The following is a 12,159-nucleotide window of genomic DNA, read 5'->3' as shown; positions in this document are numbered from 1 at the left end:
TATTTTTCAAGCTTCATATATCACCTGGAGCATTTCCGAAATGTCGTTGACAAAATGCACACGTTTTGCCCTATAACTTCCGTCAGACCCATATACCCATCGGGAGATTTTGTCAGTAAGTAGATTAGCATGCATGCTAACTTTCTGGCATGGTTTGGTGATGGGTATTTTTCAAGCTTCATATATCACCTGGAGCATTCCCGAAATGTCGTTGACAAAATGCACACGTTTTGCCCTATAACTTCCGTCAGACCCATATACCCATCGGGAGATTTTGTCAGAAAGTAGGTTAGCATGCATGCTAACTTTCTGGCATGGTTTAGTGATGGGTATTTTTCAAGCTTCATATATCACCTGGAGCATTTCCGAAATGTCGTTGACAAAATGCACACGTTTTGCCCTATAACATCCGTCAGACCCATATACCCATCGGGAGATTTTGTCAGTAAGTAGATTAGCATGCATGCTAACTTTCTGGCATGGTTTGGTGATGGGTATTTTTCAAGCTTCATATATCACCTGGAGCATTCCCGAAATGTCGTTGACAAAATGCACACGTTTTGCCCTATAACTTCCGTCAGACCCATATACCCATCGGGAGATTTTGTCAGAAAGTAGGTTAGCATGCATGCTAACTTTCTGGCATGGTTTGGTGATGGGTATTTTTCAAGCTTCATATATCACCTGGAGCATTTCCGAAATGTCGTTGACAAAATGCACACGTTTTGCCCTATAACTTCCGTCAGACCCATATACCCATCGGGAGATTTTGTCAGAAAGTAGGTTAGCATGCATGCTAACTTTCTGGCATGGTTTGGTGATGGGTATTTTTCAAGCTTCATATATCACCTGGAGCATTTCCGAAATGTCGTTGACAAAATGCACACGTTTTGCCCTATAACTTCCGTCAGACCCATATACCCATCGGGAGATTTTGTCAGTAAGTAGATTAGCATGCATGCTAACTTTCTGGCATGGTTTGGTGATGGTTATTTTTCAAGCTTCATATATCACCTGGAGCATTCCCGAAATGTCGTTGACAAAATGCACACGTTTTGCCCTATAACTTCCGTCAGACCCATATACCCATCGGTAGATTTTGTCAGAAAGTAGGTTAGCATGCATGCTAACTTTCTGGCATGGTTTGGTGATGGGTATTTTTCAAGCTTCATATATCACCTGGAGCATTTCCGAAATGTCGTTGACAAAATGCACACGTTTTGCCCTATAACTTCCGTCAGACCCATATACCCATCGGGAGATTTTGTCAGAAAGTAGGTTGGCATGCATGCTAACTTTCTGGCATGGTTTGGTGATGGGTATTTTTCAAGCTTCATATATCACCTGGAGCATTTCCGAAATGTCGTTGACAAAATGCACACGTTTTGCCCTATAACTTCCGTCAGACCCATATACCCATCGGGAGATTTTGTCAGAAAGTAGGTTAGCATGCATGCTAACTTTCTGGCATGGTTTGGTGATGGGTATTTTTCAAGCTTCATATATCACCTGGAGCATTCCCGAAATGTCGTTGACAAAATGCACACGTTTTGCCCTATAACTTCCGTCAGACCCATATACCCATCGGGAGATTTTGTCAGAAAGTAGGTTAGCATGCATGCTAACTTTCTGGCATGGTTTGGTGATGGGTATTTTTCAAGCTTCATATATCACCTGGAGCATTCCCGAAATGTCGTTGACAAAATGCACACGTTTTGCCCTATAACTTCCGTCAGACCCATGTACCCATCGGGAGATTTTGTCAGAAAGTAGGTTGGCATGCATGCTAACTATCTGGCATGGTTTGGTGATGGGTATTTTTCAAGCTTCATATATCACCTGGAGCATTTCCGAAATGTCGTTGACAAAATGCACACGTTTTGCCCTATAACTTCCGTCAGACCCATATACCCATCGGGAGATTTTGTCAGAAAGTAGATTAGCATGCATGCTAACTTTCTGGCGTGGTTTGGTGATGGGTATTTTTCAAGCTTCATATATCACCTGGAGCATTTCCGAAATGTCGTTGACAAAATGCACACGTTTTGCCCTATAACTTCCGTCAGACCCATATACCCATCGGGAGATTTTGTCAGAAAGTAGGTTAGCATGCATGCTAACTTTCTGGCATGGTTTGGTGATGGGTATTTTTCAAGCTTCATATATCACCTGGAGCATTCCCGAAATGTCGTTGACAAAATGCACACGTTTTGCCCTATAACTTCCGTCAGACCCATATACCCATCGGGAGATTTTGTCAGAAAGTAGGTTAGCATGCATGCTAACTTTCTGGCATGGTTTGGTGATGGGTATTTTTCAAGCTTCATATATCACCTGGAGCATTTCCGAAATGTCGTTGACAAAATGCACACGTTTTGCCCTATAACTTCCGTCAGACCCATATACCCATCGGGAGATTTTGTCAGAAAGTAGGTTAGCATGCATGCTAACTTTCTGGCATGGTTTGGTGATGGGTATTTTCCATGATTCATATATCACCTGGAGCATTTCCGAAATGTCGTTGACAAAATGCACACGTTTTGCCCTATAACTTCCGTCAGACCCATATACCCATCGGGAGATTTTGTCAGAAAGTAGGTTGGCATGCATGCTAACTTTCTGGCATGGTTTGGTGATGGGTATTTTCCATGATTCATATATCACCTTGAGCATTTCCGAAATGTCGTTGACAAAATGCACACGTTTTGCCCTATAACTTCCGTCAGACCCATATACCCATCGGGAGATTTTGTCAGAAAGTAGGTTAGCATGCATGCTAACTTTCTGGCATGGTTTGGTGATGGGTATTTTTCAAGCTTCATATATCACCTGGAGCATTTCCGAAATGTCGTTGACAAAATGCACACGTTTTGCCCTATAACTTCCGTCAGACCCATATACCCATCGGGAGATTTTGTCAGTAAGTAGATTAGCATGCATGCTAACTTTCTGGCATGGTTTGGTGATGGGTATTTTTCAAGCTTCATATATCACCTGGAGCATTCCCGAAATGTCGTTGACAAAATGCACACGATTTGCCCTATAACTTCCGTCAGACCCATATACCCATCGGGAGATTTTGTCAGAAAGTAGGTTGGCATGCATGCTAACTTTCTGGCATGGTTTGGTGATGGGTATTTTTCAAGCTTCATATATCACCTGGAGCATTTCCGAAATGTCGTTGACAAAATGCACACGTTTTGCCCTATAACTTCCGTCAGACCCATATACCCATCGGGAGATTTTGTCAGAAAGTAGGTTAGCATGCATGCTAACTTTCTGGCATGGTTTGGTGATGGGTATTTTTCAAGCTTCATATATCACCTGGAGCATTCCCGAAATGTCGTTGACAAAATGCACACGTTTTGCCCTATAACTTCCGTCAGACCCATATACCCATCGGGAGATTTTGTCAGAAAGTAGGTTAGCATGCATGCTAACTTTCTGGCATGGTTTGGTGATGGGTATTTTTCAAGCTTCATATATCACCTGGAGCATTTCCGAAATGTCGTTGACAAAATGCACACGTTTTGCCCTATAACTTCCGTCAGACCCATATACCCATCGGGAGATTTTGTCAGAAAGTAGGTTAGCATGCATGCTAACTTTCTGGCATGGTTTGGTGATGGGTATTTTTCAAGCTTCATATATCACCTGGAGCATTTCCGAAATGTCGTTGACAAAATGCACACGTTTTGCCCTATAACTTCCGTCAGACCCATATACCCATCGGGAGATTTTGTCAGAAAGTAGGTTAGCATGCATGCTAACTTTCTGGCATGGTTTGGTGATGGGTATTTTTCAAGCTTCATATATCACCTGGAGCATTTCCGAAATGTCGTTGACAAAATGCACACGTTTTGCCCTATAACTTCCGTCAGACCCATATACCCATCGGGAGATTTTGTCAGTAAGTAGATTAGCATGCATGCTAACTTTCTGGCATGGTTTGGTGATGGTTATTTTTCAAGCTTCATATATCACCTGGAGCATTTCCGAAATGTCGTTGACAAAATGCACACGTTTTGCCCTATAACTTCCGTCAGACCCATATACCCATCGGTAGATTTTGTCAGAAAGTAGGTTAGCATGCATGCTAACTTTCTGGCATGGTTTGGTGATGGGTATTTTTCAAGCTTCATATATCACCTGGAGCATTTCCGAAATGTCGTTGACAAAATGCACACGTTTTGCCCTATAACTTCCGTCAGACCCATATACCCATCGGGAGATTTTGTCAGAAAGTAGGTTGGCATGCATGCTAACTTTCTGGCATGGTTTGGTGATGGGTATTTTTCAAGCTTCATATATCACCTGGAGCATTTCCGAAATGTCGTTGACAAAATGCACACGTTTTGCCCTATAACTTCCGTCAGACCCATATACCCATCGGGAGATTTTGTCAGAAAGTAGGTTAGCATGCATGCTAACTTTCTGGCATGGTTTGGTGATGGGTATTTTTCAAGCTTCATATATCACCTGGAGCATTCCCGAAATGTCGTTGACAAAATGCACACGTTTTGCCCTATAACTTCCGTCAGACCCATATACCCATCGGGAGATTTTGTCAGAAAGTAGGTTAGCATGCATGCTAACTTTCTGGCATGGTTTGGTGATGGGTATTTTTCAAGCTTCATATATCACCTGGAGCATTCCCGAAATGTCGTTGACAAAATGCACACGTTTTGCCCTATAACTTCCGTCAGACCCATATACCCATCGGGAGATTTTGTCAGAAAGTAGGTTGGCATGCATGCTAACTATCTGGCATGGTTTGGTGATGGGTATTTTTCAAGCTTCATATATCACCTGGAGCATTTCCGAAATGTCGTTGACAAAATGCACACGTTTTGCCCTATAACTTCCGTCAGACCCATATACCCATCGGGAGATTTTGTCAGAAAGTAGATTAGCATGCATGCTAACTTTCTGGCATGGTTTGGTGATGGGTATTTTTCAAGCTTCATATATCACCTGGAGCATTTCCGAAATGTCGTTGACAAAATGCACACGTTTTGCCCTATAACTTCCGTCAGACCCATATACCCATCGGGAGATTTTGTCAGAAAGTAGGTTAGCATGCATGCTAACTTTCTGGCATGGTTTGGTGATGGGTATTTTTCAAGCTTCATATATCACCTGGAGCATTCCCGAAATGTCGTTGACAAAATGCACACGTTTTGCCCTATAACTTCCGTCAGACCCATATACCCATCGGGAGATTTTGTCAGAAAGTAGGTTAGCATGCATGCTAACTTTCTGGCATGGTTTGGTGATGGGTATTTTCCATGATTCATATATCACCTGGAGCATTTCCGAAATGTCGTTGACAAAATGCACACGTTTTGCCCTATAACTTCCGTCAGACCCATATACCCATCGGGAGATTTTGTCAGTAAGTAGATTAGCATGCATGCTAACTTTCTGGCATGGTTTGGTGATGGGTATTTTTCAAGCTTCATATATCACCTGGAGCATTCCCGAAATGTCGTTGACAAAATGCACACGATTTGCCCTATAACTTCCGTCAGACCCATATACCCATCGGGAGATTTTGTCAGAAAGTAGGTTGGCATGCATGCTAACTTTCTGGCATGGTTTGGTGATGGGTATTTTTCAAGCTTCATATATCACCTGGAGCATTTCCGAAATGTCGTTGACAAAATGCACACGTTTTGCCCTATAACTTCCGTCAGACCCATATACCCATCGGGAGATTTTGTCAGAAAGTAGGTTAGCATGCATGCTAACTTTCTGGCATGGTTTGGTGATGGGTATTTTTCAAGCTTCATATATCACCTGGAGCATTCCCGAAATGTCGTTGACAAAATGCACACGTTTTGCCCTATAACTTCCGTCAGACCCATATACCCATCGGGAGATTTTGTCAGAAAGTAGGTTAGCATGCATGCTAACTTTCTGGCATGGTTTGGTGATGGGTATTTTTCAAGCTTCATATATCACCTGGAGCATTTCCGAAATGTCGTTGACAAAATGCACACGTTTTGCCCTATAACTTCCGTCAGACCCATATACCCATCGGGAGATTTTGTCAGAAAGTAGGTTAGCATGCATGCTAACTTTCTGGCATGGTTTGGTGATGGGTATTTTTCAAGCTTCATATATCACCTGGAGCATTTCCGAAACGTCGTTGACAAAATGCACACGTTTTGCCCTATAACTTCCGTCAGACCCAAATACCCATCGGGAGATTTTGTCAGAAAGTAGGTTAGCATGCATGCTAACTATCTAGCATGGTTTAGTGATGGGTATTTTTATTGTTTCTAGGAATGTAACTCAATTTTCATCTTTTCGGACCTGGTTACTATATAGTTCAGGTTCTCGTTTCATTCCACTTTTGGGAGTTAGTTATGTGTAGTTTTGTATTCTTAAAGGTATTATGTTTCTTTCGTAATAATAAATTAACACGCAATTCATTAAAAATATCATTTATTTAATTATTTTCCAAAATAATATTCAGTTTAAGTTAGTTCCGAAACCCGCCGCTACGCCACCCCGTGCGCTGCGGTTGGATAAATGTGTCGCTGAACAAAACTGTCGGTCACTTCCTACAAACCCATTATTGACGTGCATTCCGCAATCTGCCGCAGTTTGCGCGAACCTTCATCGGTCGGTTCGGTTTTACAAACGTAATTTCTCGATAATTATCTCAAATAATGTAATATATAGAAGTCAGAGAATATGAAGTGGCTGTGTTTGCGTTCATAGAAATTAAAGATTCAGTGCAAGATTCTTGCGAAAACAATCGACGAAACGTAGCAAGAAAGAAGACTTAGTGTCCAAGGAAGGCCTACATCATCATCATATTGGAGCAGCCGCTCTACCAGTTTCTGTCCGCGATTCAGGCTCTATACGGTACGGAAAAAAATTTGAGACTATTGTACAACTTGACAGCAGTATTTTAGCTGGAGTTAGGCCATGACCGATAGCAAATACCTAAATCATTTTTTGCGTCAATGCTGAATTCGAGTATTTGCACACGTAGGTTAACATATTCCGCGTCATGGAAATGCCCAATCGAGTTTTTGTGGGCCTAGCTGAATTTCTAAGAACAAGGTTCGATTTTCGTGGTTATTCTTCAGTGAAACGGGGAAAACCAGGAGATGGGACACATGTTTACGATAGGGTGTCTCAAGAATCACCATACGACAATAAGCAGCAGAAAGTCGAACGTGATTTCTTCCAGTCTTTTGTGACTTTGAGCGACGAGCTTGGACCATTCAAGGCGGTGAGCGAAACGCACATGCGAATCAATCCTGTTACTTAAATAAAACTAGTACATAGGCTTACCCACAAAATAATTTCTAACCAGCATTAGTATATTTTCTAACCACCCTATTAGAGGATTCTAGTTACAACTAACATCTATCTTGCATATGAAGCTGCAAAAACAGGAATTAGTTCAACCAAATGTTTTCTTTCAATGGTCTACATTATCTAATATTCCTATTTATATCTAATATGTTCATCAGTTTTCCGCGAATATTTTATTTTGTATCAACCTCTAATTTAATTTTTGAATTGGTGTCCAGAAACTCTTAAACTGTAAAATGCGTTTGCGTTTGGATCTGACCGGCCGAGTCCTTCGACAAAGAATCTTTGTCTTTTACTTCCACTCGTAAAATCTTTCTTCATAGCATTGCCAACACTGTGGTTAATTGAGTCAGGAATATGAATATAATACACAGAAATTTTGAAACTTTTTTTTGCTTTTTAGGAGCGTTGGCTTTGAATCATTTTAAAAAATTCATCTGTGTATAGCCACGGGATGCGCGGTTTACTTTGGGTTACTCATATATGTGTCACGGGTTCACGAGATATAGATCTTCTCCCAGCTCAGCGCCAGCAACATTTTGTTTTTGAGTTGATAAGCCCAAAACTTTGCTTTTTTTTCTATTTATAGGCTTAAACTAAGAAGCATGTCAGATGTCGTGATGATGGTGCCGTTTCTGTGCATGTTTTGCCATTGCCAGCATCATGGATTTTATCCGGACTAGGTTTCTTTTCTGTACACCAATAGCTTTTTAGCCTTTTCCTGATGTGGTAGGGTTGCTCATTCACGAAGTGTATCAAAGCATAGCACCGACATCATTGCTTGAAGAATCAAGAAAAAAGTACGATACTTTTTTGCTCATCTCCGTAACACATCCGTTAAAATTCCTTTGCAAATTGAAGTTTGGCTTAAGCCCTCGTGAGCGAAACACTATTAAAAGGTAATACTAATGAATCGTATCGCCAACAAATCGTGTGGTTTCGTAGCGTTATTTTGAAGATAGTCGTTGAGCAATTTCAAGCGCAAAGAAACACTAGGCCATCCTATTCCTGTCATGCTTTCTGGACCTCCGTTGGGGCGTTTGCTTGCGTAGTATCTTTTGTCTATTGATATCTTATGAGGTTTCTTGGGTTGGGGTAAAACTTATAAAGAAAACTTATCAACATTCAATTTCTTCAGTATATCGTACTAGTAAACATAATGCCCCCTCTCCCTCATTTCCACTCAAAGAATGCTCCATACTCAGTAAATGGAAATAAAAAAAAACTGAAAAAACGATGAAAAAAAATTAAAATAGTTTTCATAGAATGATGCGAAACTTTAAGAAATTAAACTCTTCCAGCTAGGATGATTTGGACATATGCAAAAATTAATCGGCCGTTTTTGATTTCGATGAAATATTGCACACGTATTTCGCTCAGCAAACTGAGTAGTTTTCGCGACTCGAGAGTAGTTTTCCGAAAGAGCGTATTTATTTAAGCGTACACCTCATTTAAAAAACTGTAGCTCAAAGATGTTTATTTTGTTATAAAAACTGTATAAAATCAAGTTGTAGTGACTCTAAATCAAACACTAAATTTTGAATTAAAACAAAACAAGTTCATTTTATTATATTTTTGGAAACTTGAAAGAGGAGAAATTAGAATTTTAAAGATTTATTTTTGTTTTGTTTCCGAAGCCATGGTGTGCCCAAGGCCGCCATTTGGCGGGCTTCAGTCGAAGTTCCGAAAAGCTTTAATAAATACTTAAAAAGTGTTTAGAATGGTTTATAGTGATTTTATCGAAGTCCGTTTAGGAATTAATTTGGGCACTAGAGGGTTAAAAGAAAATACAAACAGACAACAAATCCCGAATATATAAAAGGAGTTGAAAGATCAAATAGAGAAAATCGAAATCGGATGATGGCCCGTTTGCTATGGAAACCTTGACCTGGCACTGCTGGCGCTGACTCCTTAACGGTGCCATTGTTGGTCTCGAGCTACTGCTACAGCATAGTGTAGCGGTATGTTACACTTCCCCCCAATTGCTTGCTATATTATAGCTGCTTATAATTCTCATAACACAGAGACAACAAACAAGTAATGCTCACGAGAGAGGAAAACTGAAATAAAAGTGAAAAAGACGAACATCCGCCTTGCGCGGATGAATGTGTGTGTGGTGTAGCTGTCGATTTCTTTATACTCCCAATCGAAGACAATGCGAAGGTTTTATACTTTCGTTTATTTGGAACTGTGTGTACTGGATCTGTTGAATCACTTATGCGTTTGATAACAGTGTCATTGTTCCGAGAAAGATGTTAAAACGATGTTTTCTTGAACTGAATGAATAGTGTTATCGTATAAGACACTATTCTATTCTTGCGCACATCGGCTATTTGGGTGAAAAATTGAGGCCAACCGTATTTGTACCTATTCTTTTTTTCTGAAGCGACTTTTTGGTATCACAAATTAAATATTGCTTAAAACATAATGTGCTCGTACCATAAATCACATCACCTCTAGAGTAAAAAAGTATCTAAATAAAAAAAAAGGAGGAAAGGAAGGTCTGAAAAACAAATCTTATCTTAAGTTACCTCTTTAAAGATATAAGATAAATTCAACATTTTCTGGCAAAGTTTTTAGAAATGGTTTTCATTTAGAAATTTCACTGAAACATCTCAAAGCATCTTTCCACACACGTCGCTCAGCTATACATATTTTCATCACTAAATTACGCTTGCCTCATTACAAGAATAATTTATCCAAGCAGTATCGGTAGTTGCTAATGTTAATTATTCGGCCCAATAATCTATTGTTTTTCTGGTTGTCCGTCGTGAAAGTTTGTCATAATTATTTCATCATCGATTTGAAGGCTAATTGTTTTCCCTTTAAACGAAAATAAATGACAAAGATAGATAGATTGTTGTTGCGAAAAACCCCGGAATGTAAGATTGTAGACAAACAATGAAATAATAAAATTTCGAAAAGCACGTTGCATGTAGCAGGGCGTTCATTGCAAATTGTACGCTCAGGAAAAATATAAATATTTTTTTATTGCCACGTTTCGTGACTCAAATTCACAGAAATTTGAATATGAATTAAGTGTTTACTGTAGGAAAGTTCCTATCGAAACCACACATTTTTTTCCTTTGTTTTTTGTTGGTTTTCGCTTATTTTCCTACGGCCCAATTCCGCCACTGTTATGCCAAGCTAAATCTGCGTTGAAACAAGACTCTACCTTTTTCAATAGCACAATAGTCAGCGTCATAAAATTACAATTTTCGTAGATAATTGTTGCAAAAATGAAGGAAGCCACATTGAAAACTACTCGAGTTACCCAGTAAACAAATTGGTTCATATAACTCGCGCTCAAGTCTGTTAAGTGAACCCTTATTTGGTAAAAAATGACTATATAAGATGCATGAAATGCGCCTATGTGTACAAATCTGGCGGCGATATACGTACATTGTAAACAAAATTGGTTGCGATTTTGTATAACTTCGCAGGCTATCTTAAATGGCTTCAATGACGCAGTTTACAATTTTTTTTGACACATTAAATTGCTTCATATATAACCTATGCAATACAGTAATCACCCGATTATATCAGTACCCGATTTTATCTGCCCCCGATTTTATCACATTTTTCACCCGATTTTATCATCATAAAACATTTCATTAAAAAATGTCAGGGTGAACTAATTTTCTATTACGCTTCAATATTTAAGATATTTTTCATAATTCTGTGTATCATTCTGGATGTAGTTTACATTAAAAATTCAACCGATGCACAATGTTACATTTTGCTGTTTTCGTGCGAACAATTGAATAGTGATACAAATGTTTATTATAACCGTATAATATGTTCGAAGAAGTTTCAAAATATTTGAAAACGCATCTTTTGATGTAGAAAGCTGGGTGATCAGTCCTCCTAAAAGTGAGATAGAATATTAACTTTTTCATTAGATAAAGATAGACGCTTGGTGTCTTAGGCAAAGTATTAGGTGATCTCAGAACAAGAAACTTAACAAAAGACATCATGTATCTATCTCTTACATATTGCAAGCAACATAAGGTTTTATATGAGAAGGCATTAAAAATCGTTATTTACATTCTAAGATTTTTCTGGTTGCAATATGTGAGAGACATCAGCATGCTGTCTTCGGCAAAGTTTAGTGTTGTGAGTACATCTAATATTTCGCTGATGGTACTGTGCTACAAAAAAGCAAGTAATTCATTTTACCAATTCAAACAAAAACATGAACGAATAAGAGACTTAATTGTAATTTATTTGCAACTTTACATCGATTTTTTTAGGTTTTTTATTTATTTAGGTTTGTTCAGAAAAGTTTTAGGCAACTGAATTATCTATTTAAAAAATGTTTTAAAAAAGTAGTGATGATCGATTTTTTATAGTCACTTTTTGTTTTTGAAATTTCTTTTTTTCAGTACAGGATCTCAAATTGAATTTTTTTATAAAAGCTCAGACAGTTTTCTCAAATTCACCCCTTGACAACTTTTCTCTATCTTCTGTCATTATTCAGATATATCGATTTGTAAAAAAACACCTGCAGTTTTTTTCATATGTTTGTACTGATTTTACGTATTTAGTTATTGATTTAACATCTTCAATAAAAAAAAAAAAAAATTAAAAATTTCGCGATTTTATCACTTTCCCTATTTTATCACGCCAAAAATCATCAGGGTGAGATATAATCGGGTGATCACTGTATTAGGATTTTAATTTTATACGATATAAACAAATTCAATGTTGCATCCTATATAATTTCAACTTGATATGTACATTTGAGCGACTTAGAATTAACGTTCTTATACGACTTCTGGTTTGCTGTGTATAAACTGATCTGATTTTAAATTATCATGTCAC

General features: G+C 38.6%; 1 protein-coding gene across 2 annotated transcripts in view; it reads left to right on the top strand.

Moving 5' to 3' along the window:
- The first annotated feature begins 6,578 nt into the window (after positions 1-6,578).
- Positions 6,579-12,159, top strand: part of LOC129720199 (calcium-transporting ATPase type 2C member 1) — a 125,404-nt gene continuing 119,823 nt past the window's right edge. Inside the window, exon 1 of one of the 2 annotated variants that reach the window (XM_055671648.1) lies at positions 6,579-6,876. Coding sequence is in view for 1 of the 2 variants with exons in the window: in XM_055671644.1 (XP_055527619.1) it covers positions 7,025-7,249 (225 nt within the window). In the remaining variant the exon portion in view is untranslated. Of the gene's footprint in view, positions 6,877-6,914; positions 7,250-12,159 lie in introns of those variants that run through there. The other variant, XM_055671644.1, reaches the window with a different exon arrangement.

The sequence above is a fragment of the Wyeomyia smithii genome, chromosome 2 (assembly GCF_029784165.1).
Source record: "Wyeomyia smithii strain HCP4-BCI-WySm-NY-G18 chromosome 2, ASM2978416v1, whole genome shotgun sequence".
In the NCBI taxonomy this organism is placed as follows: domain Eukaryota; kingdom Metazoa; phylum Arthropoda; class Insecta; order Diptera; family Culicidae; genus Wyeomyia; species Wyeomyia smithii.
The sequence above is the reverse complement of the archived record's forward strand: the minus strand, read 5'-3'. Positions and strand labels throughout refer to the sequence as shown.